A 21,974-nucleotide genomic window follows, 5' to 3' on the forward strand; every position below is an offset into this window, starting at 1 on the left:
AATAATAACCGTCACAGTGGCTTGAGCGCTCAACAGAACTGTCAAGCCGTCAAATGGTCCAATCCAGTTAAATCTGCTAATGCACCGAATACTTCTCTCTCCCCAAATTGACAGTGCTACTGTCCAAATGTATCCCCATGGCTCTACAATCCGGTGTGGAGACACCATAAGACAGAAAGTGTTACTGGCCGAATCATTAGGTGGAAAAGCCCAAAAAAAAATCCAAAAACAAATGCAGCCACCACAGTAAAAGTAAAAGGTAAATTGTAACACACAGCAGTTTTGTTTTAGGGTTTAATACTGCTTTAATATATAGAAAAACGAAAGATCCACCCCCCCCCCCTCGCTTTCCTCTTTTACTCCATTATCCTAGACCTTTGCCCTTCTTACCCCCACTTATTTATCCTCCTCCTCTTTCCTTTTACTTTATTTCCATTTCCTTGCTATTCTTAGTCCTCTTATCTTGTCGTTCAATAGCCATCATGGTCAATGAACCAATTTTATGTATAGATATGCTACCGTAATATTTACACTTATGCTGGTCTTCCCCCCCCAATTTTTATATGTATACTAACCTTACGCCGTGCATTCTAGAATTCCCAGCAGTTTTTTTTATTTTTATATTTACAGGCCTTATACTTGTGAACTTTGTTCTACGAATGTTATTTCTATGTACCTTGATGGCTGTTTTTGTATTCTATTGTAATTGGTTCCCTAACAATACAATATTACCATTTTTTTTTGTAGTTTATTCTTACCCAAATAAATAAATTGAACAAAAGAAAACGCAAAATCCAACATAGTTGATATTTTCTCTGTAAAGGAGATTTTTTGGCTAAACCACTTACACATATCAAACCCTCATTAATTTATTTCTATCTATATGGTTAGTATATTATATTTTTTATTTTATTCTATAGGAACTTTTTGGTTGCATCAGCTCCTGAGGAGTGGGGAGACATCCACGAAACGCGTTGAGCTTTTGATTTGATGTCCCAGTTACATTTTATACGGAACCATATTCATTTCATTATGAATTGACTTTTTAACTATATATCAATTTTTGTTTTATATCTAGTGGATGCATACTTACCATGTGGGTATACTTGTCTATGTCGGGCTTGCTGTCATGGGCACTACCATGCCACACTACTCAATTATTTTATTTACTATTATCATGTGTTGTTATATGTGGATACTATATATCATGTTTTTACTGTATTGATGCCTATACATATTATGAATTTGTTTTATTATTTTTTATGGTCTTCTACTGAACAAGCAATAAACATCCTAACATGGTTAAAATTTACCTCCACTATCCAAGTGCTTCATTTAAAGTCCCAAACTCCGTTCTATACGTAGAGATTTTTTTTAACCTTGCTACCACAAATTTAAGTTGAAGCATGGTGGAATTTCAATGATGATCAATTGATCAATCATTAAACTTACCCCAGACTTCAGAATTTTACTAGTGTCCTATTCTTTCAGACTGTATGTATATCTATTCAACATTTCTTTAACCACTTGCTTACTGGGCACTTAAATCCCCCTCAGTCCCAGACCAATTTTCAGCTTTCAGCGCTGATGCACTTTGAATGACAATTGCGCGGGCATATAACACTGTACCCAAATGAAATTTTTATCATTTTTTTCCCACAAATAGAGCTTTCTTTTGGTGGTATTTAGTTACAGCTCGGAGTTTTATTTTTTGCTAAACAAACAAAAAAAGATGATTTTATATTTTTTTTGCATGTTTAATAGTTTGTTATAAAATTTTGCAAACGGGTCATTTTTCTCCTTCATTGAAGTGCGCTGATTAGGCGGCACTGATAGGCTGCACTGGTGGGCACTGATAGGCTGCACTGGTGGGCACTGATAGGCTGCACTGGTAGGCATAGTTAAGGCGGCACTAATAGGCACAGATAAGGCGGCACCGATGGGCACAGATAAGGCGGCACTGATGGGCAAAAATGGGCACAGATAAGATGGCACAGATGGGTGGCACGGATGGGCACTGATAGGTACCACTGATAGATGGGACCGATGGGCACTGATAGGTGGCGCTGATAGGTGGCACTGCTGGGCACTGGTAGATGACACTGATGGGCACGGATATGTGGCACTGGGGTGCAGCACCTTTGAGGCAGATTGTGGGCACTGCTGGCTGGCACTGCTGGGTGGCACTGTGGGCACTGCTGGGTGGCACTGTGGGCACTTTTAATACATGTGGCACTGCAGGGGGCAGGTGGGCACTGGCAGGGCACAGGTGGGCACTAGCAGGGCTGGCCGTGATCGGGACTGATGTCCCGATCACGGCTGCCGGTGATGGGCTTTTTTTTTCTCACATGATCAGCTGTCATTGGCTGACAGCTGATCACGTGATAAGGGGTCGGGATCGACTCCTTGCACGGATCGCTGATCAGGCGAGTCTCATGGACTCGCCGATCACAGAGTGCGCCGCGCACGCCGCTCGTACATGGGACTACGTCAATAGACATAGTCCCGGAAAAGGAGATCTGCGCTGTAGCCGTCATTTGGCTATAGCGCGGGTCTCAAGTGGTTAATCTGTTCCTTTTTTTTCCCCCCTTTTTGACCCAAGCATGTGCACAAGCTAACAAATCGTGTCCCACCTGACCTTCAATGTCTTGCTCCACTTCAGCTCTCCACCTCTGCAAGCACAATTCCACAGAGTGTAGTTCTTCCTTGGTGGCTGAATGGGGAGCTGGGCCTTCAATAGATCCCATGCAACTTTCATCCAAAGATTGTACAGAAGATGTTTCGTGCTCCAGGATAGGAAGGTGTGCTTCATCACCGACCAGGTGATCACTGTATCCATTTGGTAAAAGACTAAAACAGAGAAAATGATCACGATTACTGAAAAGATTTGACAAGAAAAGGGTCTGGAGGTCACATGCCTCGGGACTTTAACAGTGTCTATATCAATAAGATAATGGTACCAAATTTGTATGTTAAAAATGACAAATATACTTTTATTATTACAAAATTGAATGAAAAAAAACATGTAGAAAAACAAAATTTACAAAATACATAAAAACAAGATTTGAAAAGATTTGACAGTTATATTGGAAATCCTCTAAAAACACGTCACGTGTTCTGCTTAATACGCTTTTTATTCAGTTATTTCCTTTTTTGATTATATGCTGAATTAAGGAATTCAGATTAATGGTGGTGGCTGTGGATTGCGGGTGCAATGTTTTAAAGTGGTTGTAAAGCCTCAAGGTTTTTCACATTAATGCATTCCATGCATTGAGGTGAAAAACCTGTGCTGCAGCTCCCCCCAGCGACCCTCTTTTTCTTACCTTAGCCCAATCCGATCCAGTGATGTGCAGGAGTGCAGCAGCTCCAGGTGCTGTCTCTCTCCTCATTGGACAGACTGATAGCAGCAGGAGCCATTGGCTCCCACTGCTGTGTCAATCAAATCCAGTGACACGGGAGAGGAGGGGAGGGGGGGGGGGGGCGTTGCGTATGGGCCGAGTCCCACTCTCTGTGTCAATGGACGCATGGGCACCCCAGAAGAAGAGGAACGGGACTGCTCTGTGCAAAACGATTGCACAGAACAGGAAAGTATAGACTGGTTTTGTTATTGTAAAAAAAAAAAAAAAAAAAAAAAAAAAAACGTAATGTAAAAAAAAAAAAAAATGCACGTTTTTTACCTGCAAAAAGATGTGATTTTTTTTGTAAAAAAAAAAAAAAAAAAAAAACATCTTTTTGCAGGTAAAAGAAGGGCATTATTTTTTTACATTACGTTTTTTTTTTTTTTTTACAAAAAAGGTGAACTTCTTTAAAGTCAAAATCCAAATCTAAATTCAAGAAGCTAATGTGAATCTCGGCGTGCTTTGTTTTTTTTTCTTCCAGGCCTGCGCAGCAATCCACTCCTGTACTCTGTAATAAAGATGGGTCACTGCCACTCTCTCCTTGTGCAGGGTGACTGGTCTTGTATCCATCCCCTTCTGTATTTTTCTGCAGACAGCCTTTAGTAGTCAAGTCTTACTCACAGCTCTGCTCTTTGTAAAGGCTATGTGCAGCCTAGTGATTTTACTGCTGATTTTGCAAGGTAATATCTGAGTAAATGCATTTAATGAGTTGAGGAGTATCTTTAAAGCTGAAATGAAAAAACTACTCTTGCAGTGGGGCTTTCCCTTCACTGCAAATTGCTTATGATCGTCTTGGGCTAGCATGTCAAACTCAATTTCATTGTGGGCTTCAGCATTATGGTTGCCCTCAAAGGCATATTTATATCTGCAAGACTATATAAATATATCCAGGGCTTTTTTTTCCCCTTAACAGAGAATAGGGACGGAACTTAACCATGCAGTTCAGGGGTGCGCTATATACAGAGTGCAGGGTGGAGGAGTGCACTACATACAGAGTTCACGGTTCAGGGGTGCACTATATACAGAGTGCAGGGTTGAGGAGTGCACTACATACAGAGTTCACGGTTTAGGGGTGCACTATATACAGAGTGCAGGGTTGAGGAGTGCACTACATACAGAGTTCACGGTTCAGGGGTGCGCTATATACAGAGTGCAGGGTTGAGGAGTGCACTACATACAGAGTTCACGGTTTAGGGGTGGGTTATGCACATTTTCCAGTGTTTCAGCTCTCTATCACAGGCTGTCCATATCTCACTTCCTTGGTTCTGACCTCTACACCACTCTCCCCAATCCCCTACCTCTGACACATATCTCTGCACAGTCCTCTCCACTCAAACGCTTCCTCACATCTCACCTACCTGGCCCAGCTCTATTACCTCCCAGCAGTGCAAGTGGCTCTGCCTCTTTCTCTCATTTGCAGGGAGATCATTGGTCAGCATCTGTGCACCCTGAACCTGCAACTCCCATCACTGAGCGCAGGGCAGGTAGGGATATATGAGAGCTGCCGAGAGGAAAGCTGTCCTTGTAAACACAGAAGGCTTCTGTGTTTACAAGTGATAGTAGTGTGTGAGGAGCGGAGGACGAGAGCTGGAGGTGGCAGAACGGAGTTCCGCCATGTTGCGGCTGAAAAAAAAAAAAAAAGGACTGGATACAAGGGCCAAATGTAATAACTTGGTTAGCTGGATTTGGCCCATGGGCCTTGTGTTTTGACATGTGGTCTAGGCTATCATAATAGAGAAATTTTAGTTTTACCCATATCCCTCGCTCCCACAGACTTCCTCTCCATGCTATAGGACCACTGAAGCTGCTTTTCTTTGGCACTACATCCGTCAGTCATACTCCAGCATCGGGTTCAATGTAGGACCTGCAGTCCTTAATTATAAGTGGGGTCGCAGAGAGCCTGCCCACAACCTGAAGCATTAGAGACACGGGGAAAGCAGTGGACACCAGGGGAGTGAGGGGTAAGGAAAATAAACCCTCTTTGTTAGGGTACCCAAGACAAAAGACCCACTGCAAAGATAGTATTGTAATTTCTCCTCGGGCACTTTACACCAGGATCTCTATACTACCTGAAGTCTGCTCTGGCTCCTTCCAGAAAATTGGATTATCTGGGCCTGATGATGGTTTCATCTCCGGCCAGAGTGTTTCTTCCTCTGGTCAAACTCCAGAAGTTGCATGCTGCGTTTCAACTACTGTTGTCTCGCAGGTGGGCTTCCCTGTGGTCCTGCAGGTTGGTGTTGGGCCTTTTTGAGGAGGTTCCATTTGCACAGTTCCATACAAGCTCCTTTCAAGTGAGATCCTGGTGTAAAGTGCCCGAGGAGAAATTACAATACTATCTTTGCAGTGGGTCTTTTGTCTTGGGTACCCTAACAAAGAGGGTTTATTTTCCTTACCCCTCACTCCCCTGGTGTCCACTGCATGTATTGGGGCTTAAGTGTTTGGTCTGTGGGCTGGGCTTCTAAAAAAGCTCTGACTGGGTTACCATTTCAAGGCAATTGTCTGTTTGGGGTATCCCTAGATGACATCATTACGAGTCTCACAGGAGGGAAGTGTAAATGTCTTCCACAGTCTGAAATGGGGAAAAGGGCCTCGTACCCTAGATGCGGTCCTTCTTGGCATGCAATGGACCTGGGCTGGCGAGCTAAGAGCGGGGCTCCCTAGACCCACAGACAAGGCCCCTTTAGTTTAGAACCCCAAAAGGGGTTTTTTGCTTGCAATTGGTGTCTGTCTCCGGACTGTTGGCAGTTCTCCTTGGGGCTGTGCAAGCCCTGTTGCTTCAGGGTGTGCTTGTTCTGGTTCCAGTGGGTACAGAATGGAGTCCATCTGCACGGTGGTGGCGTCCCTTCATCATGGGGATTTTCGGCTTCTGTCGACATCACGGATGCTTATTTAAGCACTCTACTATGTGACCAACACTTCCTCCATTTTAATGTGGGAATAGAACATTTCCAGCTCGCGGTGTTGACTTTTGGTTTCACCTCCACCCCTCGTGTACTCACAAAGGTGTTGGCCCCAGTTCTGGCTCAGTTACGTAAGCGGGGGATTGCAGTTCTGGGCTGCTTAGACGATCATCTTCTGTAAGCAGAGTCCTCAGCTACCCTGAGGGGTGACGTATCTCGCTATACAGACCTCAGTTTTCAGTTGGCTTCTATACTACCTGAAGTCTGCTCTGGCTCCTTCCAGAAAATTGGATTATCTGGGCCTGATGATGGTTTCATCTCCGGCCAGAGTGTTTCTTCCTCTGGTCAAACTCCAGAAGTTGCATGCTGCGTTTCAACTACTGTTGTCTCGCAGGTGGGCTTCCCTGTGGTCCTGCAGGTTGGTGTTGGGCCTTTTGAAATGGTAACCCAGTCAGAGCTTTTTTAGAAGCCCAGCCCACAGACCAAACACTTAAGCCCCAATACATGTCTATCTCTTTATTATTCAAAAAAAAATACAAACCACAACAAAAGAGAAATTCCAACATTCAAAGACTCAACATCTAAAAATACAACCATGTACAGTACATATTTACCATGTACAGTACATATTATAGGTGCCAAGGAGACCGGCAACTCAGCCTCAGCCACGGCCATATCATCCATCTTTAAAGTTTCCCACACAGATGTAATAAGGGAGACAACCAGCACCTTCTTGTGCGCCACTGCAGTTGTGGAGGAACGACCTCACTAATTGACAAACTTGCATGGTGGGCCACAGCCGCAGCAGCAGAGAGACATAGGGTCAGTCAAGAGCAATGAGGCAGGGGAGGGAAATTGCTCCCGGGGGACGACTGAGATCTCGGTCTGCTTAGGCCCCGCACAGGAGGCTCTGACCCAGGCTCCTCACAAGGAGTACCGACCAATATGCCACACAGGAAACACCACTGGGCCCCACACAGGGATAACTGGCCAAGGCCCTGCACAGGGGGCATCCACTAAGGCCTCTCACGGGGGGCATCAATCAAGGCTCCTCATGGGGGGCATCCACCAAGACCCCTCACAGGGGGCACCTATGGAGGGGAGGGCCCACTTAACCCCTCAAAAAGGGGGTCACCCTCAGAGCCCCACAGCTCTGGCCCTCTGGAAGAAGGCGTCCAGCGTGGCCGTGCCGACCGGCAGGCCACAAATTTCAGCCGCCCGCTGCAAGTGCACAGGTCCGCGGGCGGACTGGACCAGGCTAGATGAGGAAGGATGCCCGCCACGGAAAGCGGCGACCTTCGCCGCCCGTTCTAGGGCCACCCCACACGTAACCTGGTTGATAGGCCGCAAGAGCAGCGGCCTAAATTTTCAGCCATCCACCACGAGTGCTCGGTAGGCTGCAAAGCCACGGCCTAAATTAGTGGATGGCCGCTGCAGGGGGGCATTGATCTGTGGATGCCTGGTCACCCACCCAACCATCAAGTGCCAAGGTGTACCTCCCCATAGTGACAATCCTGGAGGGGGGGGGGGGTGGACAGTGTCTGAAGCACCTAAGCCAGAGGCCTGGGCCTCACCCCAGGAAGGGGGGGTGTGAAGGAGAGGGACCGATCCCCTCAGGGAGTACCCACGCCCCACACCACTCCAGGAAAGGAGAGGAGGGAGCCCCTTACTTACCGCTTTAGTGAGTGAGCAGGTAGCACTCCCAGACAGATCCTCCTCGCCACAGAATTGGGGGGAGCTGTCTGCCATGAGGAACACTGCGACACAGGCTGAGACCCGGTCGTATGCGACCTTGCGAGATGTTTAATTCGAAGGGCCAGCCCCAGCGGGGCCAAGTTGTGGTCGACCTAGCGCCGTAGTTGCAGTCTGCACACGCTTGCTGGCCAGACTGGGGAGACCACTGGATCTTAGTGTCCAGCCCGTCGCCTGGCAGTTGAATGTCTCACAGGAAAAAATCTAAGAGGAAAAAAAAAAGCAGCTAGCTGCCATAACCACGGTATTCTCGTGCTCAGCCGGCTACAAGATAAAAGTGGTCTCTGCAGCATATTCGCCGCAAGATCACTTTTATCGGCGGCGGGAGAGAGCACCCCCCTCCCGCCGCCCTCTGTCGCTTACAGGAGGCAGCGACAGCAATCCTGTCCTTCTCCTGGCTACACATGGGAGATGAGTGAGAGGAAGGTGGCCCCCACACTTCTCCATGACATTGCAGGGTGGAAACAAGGTTTTTTGCATTTTAGTGTAAATATGAGATCTGAGGTCTTTTTGACCCCAGATCTCGCATTTAAGAGGTCCTGTCATGCTTTTTTTCTTTTACAAGGGATGTTTACATTTCTTGTAATAGGAATAAAAGTGACACAATTTTTTTTTAAAACAGTGTAAAAATAAAAAGGTAAAATAAATAAGAAAAGAAAATTTAAATGCACCTCGTCCTGCTGAGCTCGCGTGCAAAAGCGAGCGCATATGTGAAGAACACCCACATATGAAAAAGGTGCTCAAACCACACGTGAGGTATCACCGCGATCAGTAGAGCGAGAGCAATAATTTGAAACCCTCCTCTAACTCGTTCAAAAATTTTTATTTTATATTAAAATAAATTACATGTACAGAATACAAGACAAATTATGTGATACCAGAAATAAAAAGTAGACATATTGAAGTACGGATGATACAAAGCAAAGAAGAATTTCAAGATATTCTCGTGGGAATGACAATAAATGGCCTTATATATTTTAGAATTTGAAAACAATCTTATAGCTGAGTTTTAAACATTTTAATCCCAAGAAAATATAAATATGTCTAAAAGAAAATATATGATTTTAAAGTTTTGACCATAACTTCTAAAGTAAAGTATTATATAGTAAGGGAAGAACATAAAAAGGTATATAGGAGGGGAAGGGGAGGGAATAATTCTCCGGAGGAGGTTTTATATATCATCTAATGTTGTAATTCTATAAAAAATCTTAATCATCATAAACAACCCTCCTCTAACTCAAAACATGCAACCTGTGGAATTTTTTAAACGTCGCCTATGGAGATTTTTAAGGGTAAACTTTTGTCGCCATTCCACGAGCGGGCGCAATTTTGAAGCACGACACGTCGGGTATCAATTTACTCGGTATAACATTATCTTTCATAATATAAAAAAATTGTTCCAAAAAAAGTGCGCTTGTAAGACCGCTGCGCAAATATGGTGTGACAGAAGTGACAGAGGCCTGGTCCTTAAGTGGTTAAAAAGCAAAAACCAAAAATTGCCAGACCAGAGATCCCAGCAGGGAACTAGGTCCTTACTCCTGATTAGGCATAAAAAAAACGAAGGCCTATAGCAGAGAGAGGGGGGGGGGGGGGGGGGGGGTGCATATCACCTAGGACTGCACATAGGTGTAGCGAAGTCTATTTTTCTGCCTGGTGTCCTACTCCTGTAGGGGGCGATATAACCCTATGGTTCCGAATAATGGAGTGCTGTGTCTGTCAATGAACGAATGAGAAAAATGTTTTCCAAGAAAAAGGATCTGTTAGCAACCTTAAAAAGACTTTGTAAAAAAACAGAAGTTACCTCGTATGACATTGTTCTAGCATACAATTGTGCAGTATGCTTAACGGCTTAGTAAAAAAAAAAAATTACTGCATTTTCAACACTCTAACTTTAATCTTGGCCTATTAAAGAGCACAGTAAAATAAAAACATAAAACAAACTAGAAAACAAATGAAGATAAGGTTTTGTAATCCGCTGCAAATAGCATCAAGTAAATGGCTTTTGGCTGTGCAGCACTCATTTACAAGGTTAGCTAGAACATCTATTTTATAGGTTTGCATCTTACAATAAATGAAATTACCCATTTTCTTGTGGTTGAGAATCAGGAGAAGTAGTGTCATCTGCTGGAGTCTCGGAGCTCCGTGTCAAATCCACAGCATGGCTTCTTGCAGCAGATTTAGCGTGAGCAAACTCCAGCACATATCGAAGCATATCAGGCAGAGGACAACGGTTGGTACCAGAGCCATACTTCAGGTATCTGTCCATTAGAGACACATGTTAAATTCTATAAAGAACTAGGTTATTCCTTTACATAGTCAAGTTGCTAACAGGTAGAACCTAACTGATATGCAACACGGGAGACATTGTGCAACTATTCTGCAGTAAATGCAAAATCTGCGCAAATCTGATTTTCAGTTCTGGGTGGATGGTGGTAGGGTAAATAACCCTCCGATGTTCTTATGTCTCTCAGGGAGTCCAGCGAAGAGGTTGCTCAGGCAGATGACCTGCAATCACTGTAGATAGAGCACATCATAGCTAAGAAGTCTTACTTTTACTGCTGTGTTCTCCCCACCTAAAATTCACTTAAAGTGGTTGTGAAGGTAGAAGGTTTTTGATCTTAATGCCTTCTGTGTGCAGCAGCCCCCCCCCCCCTCATCCTACATCTAGATCCATAAATGTTGCATAAAAGACTCAGCTGTCCAAGACTCCCCTCCTCATTGGCTGAGACAGCAGCCCAGCACCATTGGCTTCCACTGCTGTCAAAGTCAGTAGCCAATGAGGAGATAAATGGGGTGGGGGAGCGCTGGGCCGTGGCTCTGTCTCTAAATGAACACCTGGAGCTGCAGCTCAGCTCAAGTGTCCCCATAGCAAGCGACACAGGAGAGGGAGGGACCAGGAGCACAGAAGAGGGAACCAAGAAGAGGAAGATCTTGGCTGCTCTGTGCAAAAGCACTGCACAGAGCAGGTAAGTAGATTATTTTTTGCATTTTTTTTTGTTAAAAATAAATAAGAATTTAGTACTGATACTATAGTAGTGCTACTATACATTTGCCTTGTCCCTCTATTTATGTATGTGGAAGACAGCACTGTAATCATAAAAAAAAAAAATAGATATAGATATAGAGATATATATATATATATATATATCTTGTAGGAATGGAGTGAAACTTCCATTAAAGAGGAGTTGCATCTTTAAGAAAAATATTAAAAGCCAGCAGCTACAAATATTGCAGCTCCTGACTTTTAATAAATTGACACTTACCTGTTCCAGGGTCCAGCGATGTTGGCGGCAGATGACGAGCAATCGCTCGTCTCTCTGTTGCCTCCGCCGCCATCCTCTGTCAAGTGAAGCATTGCGGCTTCACTGTCCGGTTCCCTACTGCACATGCGCGAGTCTCCACTGTGTCCTGGGAACTGTGTGTTTCCCAGAACACAACCGGGGGGGTGGGGGGGGTGGGCATCTGCAGCTAGCTTGTCCCAGAAGTGGGTGCCTGTACCTGGATTATCCAGGTATCTGCACCCCCCTCCCCCCTGAAAGGTGTCGATTGTGGCACCGGAAGGGGGGGAGGGACCAGATGAGCGGAACTTCCACTTCAGGGTGGAGGTCCGCTTTAAATACCTTGGAATTAACTTGACAGCTAAGATAGAGTCCCTCTATTTTAGTAATTATTCCCCCACGTTCTGTAAACTCGAATCAGACCTTAAGACCTGGTCCAAACATAACCTATCCTGGCTAGGACGCAAACTCTATAAAGATGACACTACTCCCCACACTGCTCTACCTGTTCCGCACCGTCCCCATCCCAATTAAAAGAAACCACATTCGATCCTTTCAAAGCAAGTAAAGCCCCATACACACTATCAGATTATCTGCTGAGTTTTTCCTTCAGATTTACCAAAACCATGTAATAGAAGGGCCTGCCTGATTGCATACACATTGAAACTCCTAAGGTTTGTCCTCATATTATATGGTTTTGGTAAATCTGAAGGAAAAACTCAGCAGATAATCTGATAGTGTGTATGGGGCTTTAGTGAAATTCACCTGGGGAAAGGGCAGATATAGAATTCCTCAACGTACCTTATATTGTCATAGGAAAAGGGGGGTCTAGGCCTTCCTCAACCACACCAATACTATTTGGCTGCCAGACCAGCCCAGCTTTCAATAGTGTTTTCCAGATTCGAAAAACTGGACTGGGTTCAAATAGAAAATACAAGCAGTTCCCTACCACACTTTGGACTTCTTGCTGTGATGTACCCCGAAAAACTGCTCTCCGATAATGGCCCCTACTCACTCCTTCGCCTGGAGACAGTATGCGCTGTCCCATTTAATAACTCTGACTTCCCTTCAGCCATAAAAATAACAGAATTTAAAATGGTGGTTAGACAAGGGACTGTACTGAATTGGACATTTCTACACCTCCAAAGGTCCCTCTTTCCCTCAATCATTGCGTCAGTAAGTTGGACCTACCCACTTCTGAACACTTCAGATTCAGACAAATTTCACACTTTTTACACTCACTCTGGAAAGATAAACCACTCCCAACTAAGTTCACCGTTTATGAACTTTGGTTTGGACAAGCCATGAAACAGAAGGGAGGAATCTCCATCATCTACTCGTCACTTACTCTTCCTACCTCTAAATTCCCTTTCATGGCTTCCTGGGAGTCGGATTTCCAATTCCACTGGGACCTGGAGAGCTGGCAGATGCCTTGTTTTAAATCCTTCAAGGGCATACTAAAATACAACCTCACAGAAGCCAGTTTGAAAGTAATTTCTAGATGGTATTATACCCCCTCCAGATGTACCCCTCGGCATGCTTTAGAGGTTGCCAACTTTTGGGCACAATGGCCCACATTTGGTGGGAATGTCCTAGAATACACCCTTTCTGAAGAAAAATCTTCCACATTATTAACAAGATTGCTGGATGCCAGATCCCCAGGACCCCGAGGGTTACCCTCCTTAAAGGGGTTGTAAAGGTTTAATTTTTTTTTTTTTTAAATAACAAACATATCACACTTGCCTCCACTGTGCAGTTAGTTAGTGGCCCTGATCCTCATCTTCTGGGGTCCCTCGGTGGCCGTCTCAGCTCCTCCCCGCAAGAGCTAACCCCCCTCTGGGAAGCGCCCTCCCAAGGGGGTTAACTTGCGGGCGTGCTCCCGTGTGATACACTGGGCAGCCATAGCCGCTGAGTGTATCACTTGGGCCCACCCCTGGGGCTCCCCGTCATTGATTTGATTGACAGCAGCGGGAGCCAATGGCTGCCCTGCTATCAATCATCCAATGAAGAGCCCACAAGAGCTGGGGGAAAGCAACGTGGGATCGCGCCCACAGAGATTCGGGGTTTAGGCAAGTAAAACGGGGGCTCGGGGGGGCGGAGAGTGCAAGGTGTTTTCTCACCTTAATGCATAGGATGCATTAAGGTGAAAAAACACAAAGCTTTACAACCCCTTTAATGCATGGATACCAAAGATCTCCGCTCCCACTCGAAGGCTAATCCATTTTATTCTCCTAGGAGCCAAACTTCTTGTTGTGGCCAAGGCCTGGAAACTCTCGGAAATAGCTGCACACAGGAACATTTTCCGTAAAATGTCTCAGGAAAAGTTATCCAGCATATAATCAGACAAATTAGAGGCTACCTGGGAGCCCTAGGCTCACCATGTAGGCACCTCCTTTGTCCCTAGCGTTAAGCCAGAATGAATTGAACTAAAAGCCTGGTGATAAGCTGGTATAGAGTTTGTCTTTCTCAACCTTTTCAACACAGAGGAACCCTTGAAATAGTTATCCGGTCTTGGGGAACCCCTGCTAAAAATTAGAAATCTACAACTCATGATACAATAGTATTATGGTCAGTGGGAAGAATGGTCCTTACACTTGTGGTCATTGGGAAGAATTACCTCCTTACAGAGAGCTAAAAAGATCAATGGTGTCAGTGGGAACTTATCTGAGAGGCAGAAATTGACCAATGCTGAAGGAACGCCTAGCAACCTCTGGAGGAACCCTAGGGTTCCACTGAACCCTGGTTGAGAATCACTGCTCTATACTCTCTACTTTCTCTCTCTCTATCTTACTTTCCTCTCTCCTCCTGTTCTATCCCATTTCCCCCATTTTATAATACCCTAACATTTTGGGTTATAGAGGTTATTACGAAAATTGGAGTTACAGTAATCTTATGCTTATGTGAGCAGCCGTTATCCTCAATATATACTGCTTTTCCGTGGTGGGATGGGGGTTGGAGTCAGGGGTTAGAGATTCCCCTCTCTGCACAGATTGATCCCCTTGGGGGTGCCAGGTGACGAGGGAGTCTCCCCTGGTCTGGCCTAATCTTACTATGGCAATGACTGACTCAAACTAATCCAGAGGTCCAAAATAGCTCACAGGTTGTTAGTAGCCAGTTTATAAGGTCCCATTAACCGTTTTGTTGCATTGCTTATTTTCGGTCATCTCTTTGAAACAACCTTGGTATGGCTCTCTGATTTCACATTTGCTCACGCTGAGTTACGTAATCATTATGTCCCATTGTATCTCTTTTGTTCCTCTTATATTCATCTTGTATATGACTTTTATTCCTCAAAATAAAACTTTTTGAAATAAAAACTACAACAGGGAAATATTGCCATTGAAGTCTATCAGGACCGGAGCACATCTCTCCTTTTAGTTCCTCTTGGTCTGATATACATGGTTTTGCTCTGGAAACTTTCAGATGAATGCCATGGACAAGGGACTAGAAATCTTAGGGGCAGAGGCACGGTCTGACAGATGAGGTAGAGCCACAATCAATGCTTCTGCCTTTAACATTTGCAGTCCATTGGCTGCAGCTTTAACCTGAAAGTAGTCAGACCTGCAGGGGGATCACTATGTTTTTCCTTTCTCCAAATTTAGGAACCTAAAATCAATTTCAGAATTTATGCGTCTCCTATACAATATCGTTGCTTCACCCAACTGTATAAACATGGATGACTTATGCAGCTAGCCACACAACCTCTGCAAATTACTCAAGGTCAGTGAAATCCGTGACATTGTCCAGATATTATCCCAGACTTATCCCCTTACTATTCATTTTAGCAACCAACACTTCACTGTCCACTTGCCGATTCCACCCTCACCCTAGACAGCAGCCAGCATAGAGTATGCTATATTCCCGAAACCTGGTGCTGGGGTAGGACAAAAAGTGCATTTCCACCAAGACGAAAGGCATTTTTTTTTTGTACGAAAGTACACATGTATAAGGAGAAAACGAGTTGTAAGACTTCGGATTTAAAGCCGAATTCCAGGAATTCAACTCCTTTGTAAAAATTGAGGACACACTGAGTTAAAGCGGGAGTTCTGACGTTTTTTCTGTTTTTTTTAAAGTCAGCCGCTACATATACTGCAGCAGCTGACTTTTAAAATAAGGACACTTACCCACCCAGCGCGCCCGCGATGTCGGCAACCGAAGCCGATCTCTCGATCGTCTCTCGGGTGCTGCCGCCGCCATCTTGGGTATGGGAATCAGGAAATAGAGCCTTGCGGCTTCACTTCCTGGTTCCCTACTGCGGATGCGCGAGTCGCGCTGCACAATAAGGATGGTCCCGCTGTCTCTAGGATCCGTGTGTTTCCCAGCAGACAGCAGGGGACCCGCAGGAAGTGGCGTAAATATCCGCATATTCTGCGGATATCTATGCCGGAAGTGGGTGCAAATACCTGTACTGTACAGGTATCTGCACCCCCCTCCCCCCTGAAAGGTGCCAATTGTGGCGCCGGAGGGGGGGGAGGGTTCCAATGAGCGGAAGTTCCACTTTAGGGTGGAGCTCCGCTTTAAGTCCAATGAAGTGCACGGCACATCCTGAGTTTAGCTCTTATATTCATATCCGACAGCACTCCTAGAAACCGCTATCACTCTAGTTTCGGGAGAGCAACCCTAATCCTTCTTAGCTATGCTTCTTGAACAGGAGAGTTGCTGCAGCAACTATGCCCGCACCTCCCCTCCTCCTGCCCATTCATAGAAGCCTTTGTATTATGTGAACATATTGACAAAATAAAAGGGCTTCCCTGGGCAGCAGGGGGAGAGGCGGGTATAGCAGCTCAGTGGGCCTTTTCCCTCCCGCATAGACCTGAATGTCTCCTGTATAATTCCCAGCAGAGCAATAAACCTTTCTGATATAAATAAGAGAGAGAAGCCTAGGAGATGTCGCGCACCACCTTGGACTCAACTCATACACTGTGTCTTCACTTTTTACAAAGTGGCTAAATTCCTGGAATCCAGCTTTAAAGTGTCCCTAAACCCACATCATAAAAAATATCAATAAATGGTGTATTGCATGCTGTTCATACTTACTCATCATGAGATTCCTTTTCGGTATTCTGCAAAAAGCCTGGTTGATCTTGCCGTTCTCTATCTCTGCCTTCTGTTAATCTCCCCAATTCTGCTAGGACATTTGCAGCTGTGGTGGCAACTCTGCACATGCTCAGTTTTCAGTGTGTTTCTATGGTGAGCATTTCCTCCTCATCATATCTGAGCAGCCCATGTGACAATAGTCACTTACGTGGGCCTATACACAGTAGCAAATGATAGCCTCCTCCCTGGGATATTACATGTAGATTAATGGTGACTTCACCTCCCTCTTACTCCAAGACACAGGCTGGAGGGGCATGACAGCCTGTAAGTGGCAGAAATCTGCCCACACCAGATTATTTCCAAAAATAATAAAACTTTGATTTCAAATATATATTTCTATGCCAATTTAAAACCTTTTATTGATATTTTTACCCCGTATTTCAAAAGGCTGTTTTTTTACTTAATTTTTATTTTGTTTCCCTGCAGTCAGGCTGGGAAAGATCTGGGTCATCTGACAGCTGTATATCACATAGAAAAAAGGTGCTTAGATTGTTTTTGTATTAAAATAATTACAGTGCCATCATCCACATACAGAAAGAAAAAAAAGAAAAAAAAAAAAGAATGTAAATTAAAAAAATGTGCGTTTAGTATCACCTTAACAAAGTGGCTAAATTCCTGGAATTCAGCTTTAAGGATTATAGGTATTTACAAAATACACACTATATATATATATATATATATATATATATATATATATATATATATATATATATATATATATATATATATATATATATATATATATATATATATATATATATATATATATATATTTTTTTTTTTTTTTTTTTTTTTTAAGGTTTGGAGTTAACTTTTAAAAGTTGACTTTTAGGTTAGGTTAAGAAATCCCCATCACACCCTTAGGAACAGTACCACAGAGAATTAAACAGACTTTACTACCTGCATGTAGTGGACACTCCACCCCCCTATCTTTGACTCAGTGCAGACAACCTGCTCTACTGAAAGATTAGGAGCCCTAGAAATAGTAAATACTTACACCAGCCCTGACCAGACACATCACAGATTGCTACTACACTTTTTTTTTTCAGTGCAGAATATAGAGATAGGGTGCAGTAATGTTCTTTTAAACACTTCTGCATTACCCATGAGATATTTAAAGGACAAAACCTTTTAGTGGACTCTTTAACCGCGTTTAGCGCAGGAAATAGTTATTAACCTTTCTTTACCTTTCCAGTTTCTGATGGAGGCAGTCGATGTGCCTGTTCAGTTTCCTGACATCCCTCCGCTTCTTCCTAATGAGCTCTTTGTTTCTGTACAGGTACCTGTAAATAAAGGCTCAATTACTTCACATCCCCAGACACTCAGTGTGAACTCAATGGAAAGAACTACCATTATATATATATATATATATATATATATATATATATATATATATATATATATATATATATATATATATATATATATATATATATATATATATATATATATATATATAAAAACAGAAAAATTACATATTGAAGGAATATTGCATGTCAACTCAATATAAAGAAATAAGTGAACCTATAAGTAAACACACTACAGTAGAAGAGGTAGACACGTTCTCAATAAAGGGCGAGTTTAGAGTCTTTGAGGCTTTAGGGAGGGCCAAACTGTGGCCAGTAGGTTTAGAAAATCCCTGGTGTTATTGAGCGTAAATGGCGCCTGTCACCGGCGTCTATGGGAGGAACGGTGCCCCTTCAATAAGGGTCTATGGGAGGAATGGCGCCCCTTCAATAAGCGTCTATGGGAGGAATGGCGCCCCTTCAATAAGCGTCTATGGGAGGAATGGCGCCCCTTCAATAAGCGTCTATGGGAGGAATGGCGCCCCTTCATCTATGTAGTGGATGGCATGCTGCCCTAAGGGTGAGATAAAGGCAAAGGGCCACATCCGGCCTGCAGTTTGAAGATCACTGGCCTTGGGGAATGTCAGAAAACTACCTTCCTTATTCCTCAGTTTCACAGCAGCCAGTGCTCTTCTTGCTACTGCCCTGCAATGTGGGCAGCCTCTTGACAACATCACATACAAGACAGGACCCAGCAGTGTATGTGATGTTAGCAAGAGTGACAATGACCTGACCGGAGAAGAAGAGGAGCAGGGACTGGTCTTTATTATCAGAACTGACAGTAGGAAAGCTTGCTGGACCATGGATTATGGTCTGCAACTAACGATTATTTTCATAATCGATTCGTTGACCGATTATTGTTTAGATTAATAACCTTAAAAAAAAGTGTGGTGTATAATTTTGTTAATATGTAAAGTCTTTAAAAAAAGGCAATGTATTCTTAAATATCTCTATATGCTGTGGTAAATATAAATAACTATATGGCTAGGGAGCAAAATATCTAATCCACTCTGAGAATAACAGACAGAAGAGATATACTGTATATATTAGAGGGAATATATACTGTATATACTATTAGAGGAGAGAGATACTGTATATACTATTAGAAGAGATATACTGTATATACTATTAGAAGAGATATACTGTATATACTATTATATGCTATATACTGTATATACTATTATATGCTATATACACTATTAAAGGAGAGATATACTGCATATACCATTAGAGGAGATATACTGCATATACCATTAGAGGAGATATACTGTATATACCATTAGAAGAGATATACTGTATATACCATTAGAAGAGATATACTGTATATACCATTAGAAGAGATATACTGTATATACCATTAGAAGAGATATACTGTATATACCATTAGAAGAGATATACTGTATATACCATTAGAAGAGATATACTGTATATACCATTAGAAGAGATATACTGTATATATCTATACATACATTTATAAAAATATATATATATATATATATATATATATATATATATATATATATATATAAATTACTTGCATTATTTAATTTTGTCTATAAGCACGTAGCACTTTATCTATGTTTATGGTTGACTTGCGCAGGACCACTTTTCATTTGTATTTTTTGTCCGGTAGTTTTGTGTAACGCTATCAGGTTCAGCTGCAGTTTCTAGCACTTTATTGCAATATTTGCACATGTACTTATTTATTGCATAATTCACTTTATGTATTCTCATTTATTTTCCATATTGATTTCATATATGAGGTATAGTATTACCCTGTTTTTTATCGATTTTTCTCACCTATAAATAGTAGCGCGAAGGCCTTTTTTCACTATACTGTATATATCATTAGAAGAGATATACTTTAATATTATATACAGTATATCTCTCCTCTAATATTATATAGAGGAGAGATATAGTGTTTATACTATTAGAGTGTATATAGTGTATATACTATTAGAGGAGATATATACTTTTAAAGGGTCAATCTGGTAAATATCATTAGACTCATTAACTTTAACCCCATTTTGTTACTGGCCGATTAATCGATTATGAAAATAGTAATCGATTCATTTCATAATCGATTAGTTGTCGATTAATCGATTCAGCCCTAGTCTGCAATTCCTACTATTATATCCCCTTAGAGTAAACAAGCATTCAATTCTGAACATAAGGGGTAGGCACGCAGTTTTTATATCTTTTGGAGCCGTCAAGTTTTAGTGCTGTGTCAGCTGCAGCCCATTGCCTCACCTCTGGGTTGTTCTCTACACCCCTAACAGCCATAATAGGTGAAGGGATGGGCGAGTGATATTTGATAGGCACGACTATTACCACATACTTATTCTGGGCCACCGGCTCCAAATGGGGCTAGAAAGCTTACATGATAGCCAAACAACTAGCATTTGCCTAATGAAAAGTAAGCAATTGCAGTGTTCACATTTCTCCGGAAGGGTTTCCTTTATTCATCTTAGAACATTAGTAAAGTGGTCCCAAAATTTCTGGAAACCCAACTTTATTAGCAATGTTATAGTAACAGATAATTAGTTACAAGAATCAGGCAAACAATTTGAATAGGGTAATTGTATTTCTTATTAAAAATTCAGGAAAACAAACACCAGACAAGTATTTAAGTCCAGATACAATTTATTGTTCTTCGGATTTATTCAAAAGTCAAGATGTTTCATTGGTTCTAAGGGATCCTATCCTGTTCATCAGGGCTACAATATTATATAGGGAGCTCTCAGAGCTGAAATATACCAAAAAAAGTGATACCAATCCCCCCAACCTTCAGTAGCACAATGTATAATCCAATTCATATTATCATTTTTCAAACTATGGTCTACATTGCTCATTGTATGGTCTACATTGCTAATGACAATGTCGATCCTGGATAGGATAGAATGAATATTAAAAGAGAAGGGATTTTTTTTTCAGTATCATACTTACCTAGGTGGATGCAGATTCAGTCCATGCTGTATCCGTGCCCCTGGCGCCTCTACACTAAGAAATGAGCGATCGAACACTGCCGATGGCTCTGTTCTCTCAGCTGCATGAGCAGAGAGCTGTTGACTGCCAATCAGCATCTCTCCGCTGAGACGGGTGCAAGTCCAGGCACCTGGCGGATCCAGACTTCCATTGTCAGGATGACGCGGTGCCTGGACTGATTTCTGTGACATCAGCAGAGTGCACTTCAGTCCACTCTCTGATGAAAACAGGTCACAGAAGTGCAAAACGAATTACACTCCTGTGATTTAAAGGAGAAGCCCAGCCAAAGGGGCCCAGGCTGGACTTATCCTTTAAAACCTTCTCACCCAGCCTATAGTCATATGATGTCCTTTAGAACAAGCCGCTCATGCATGTGGTGATCGGTGGTGCGGTGTGTCGCTCAGACGCACCGCATCTCCCATCATGGCAAAGAGCCTATGACAGTCTTTTTACCAGGTGATCAGCTGTGTCCAATCACAGTGCAAACAGGAAGTGCCGGTTATCGGCATTCGTCTACTCATACTAAAAGCGCGTGAGTACAGGAGAGCTGATAAGTGGCTTTCCTGACAAGGGGCATCTGCACTGATAATCAGTAAATTCCCATCAGTGCCACCCATCAGTGGCCATAAAGGCTGCCCAGCAGTGCCACCCATCAGTGGCCATAAAGGCTGCCCAGCAGTGCCACCCATCAGTGGCCATAAAGGCTGCCCAGCAGTGCCACCCATCAGTGGCCATAAAGGCTGCCCAGCAGTGCCACCCATCAGTGGCCATAAAGGCTGCCCAGCAGTGCCACCCATCAGTGGCCATAAAGGCTGCCCAGCAGTGCCACCCATCAGTGGCCATAAAGGCTGCCCAGCAGTGCCACCCATCAGTGGCCATAAAGGCTGCCCAGCAGTGCCACCCATCAGTGGCCATAAAGGCTGCCCAGCAGTGCCACCCATCAGTGGCCATAAAGGCTGCCCAGCAGTGCCACCTATCAGTGACCATAAAGGCTGCCAGGCAGTGCCACCTATCAGTGCTGCATAAAAGTACAGCCTCATCGGCGCACATCATTAACGTTTTAGTTTTTAAACTTTTTTTTTTTTTTTTTTAAGCAAAAAAATAAACTTGGTGATTAAATAACACTAAAAGAAAGTTCTATCGGTCTCTAAAAAAAAATGATAAAAATTTTGTTTGGGTACAGTACTGCATGACCTCACAATTGTCATTCAAAGTGCA

The 21,974-nt window shown here is 43.2% G+C and overlaps 1 protein-coding gene across 1 annotated transcript in view; it reads right to left on the reverse strand.

Annotated features, from left to right (window-relative positions):
• The window catches only part of USP28 (ubiquitin specific peptidase 28), a gene marked incomplete in the record, with an annotated part of 144,235 nt that overhangs the window by 57,118 nt on the left and 65,143 nt on the right, over positions 1–21,974 (reverse strand). The window contains 3 exon segments of the mRNA XM_077458138.1: positions 2,639–2,850; positions 10,132–10,308; positions 17,613–17,708. Coding sequence (XP_077314264.1) covers positions 2,639–2,850; positions 10,132–10,308; positions 17,613–17,708 — 485 coding nt within the window.

Source organism: Lithobates pipiens, unplaced genomic scaffold, assembly GCF_037356315.1.
Source record: "Lithobates pipiens isolate NorthernLeopardFrog02 unplaced genomic scaffold, aLitPip1_a1.2 Scaffold_27, whole genome shotgun sequence".
Classification (NCBI taxonomy): domain Eukaryota; kingdom Metazoa; phylum Chordata; class Amphibia; order Anura; family Ranidae; genus Lithobates; species Lithobates pipiens.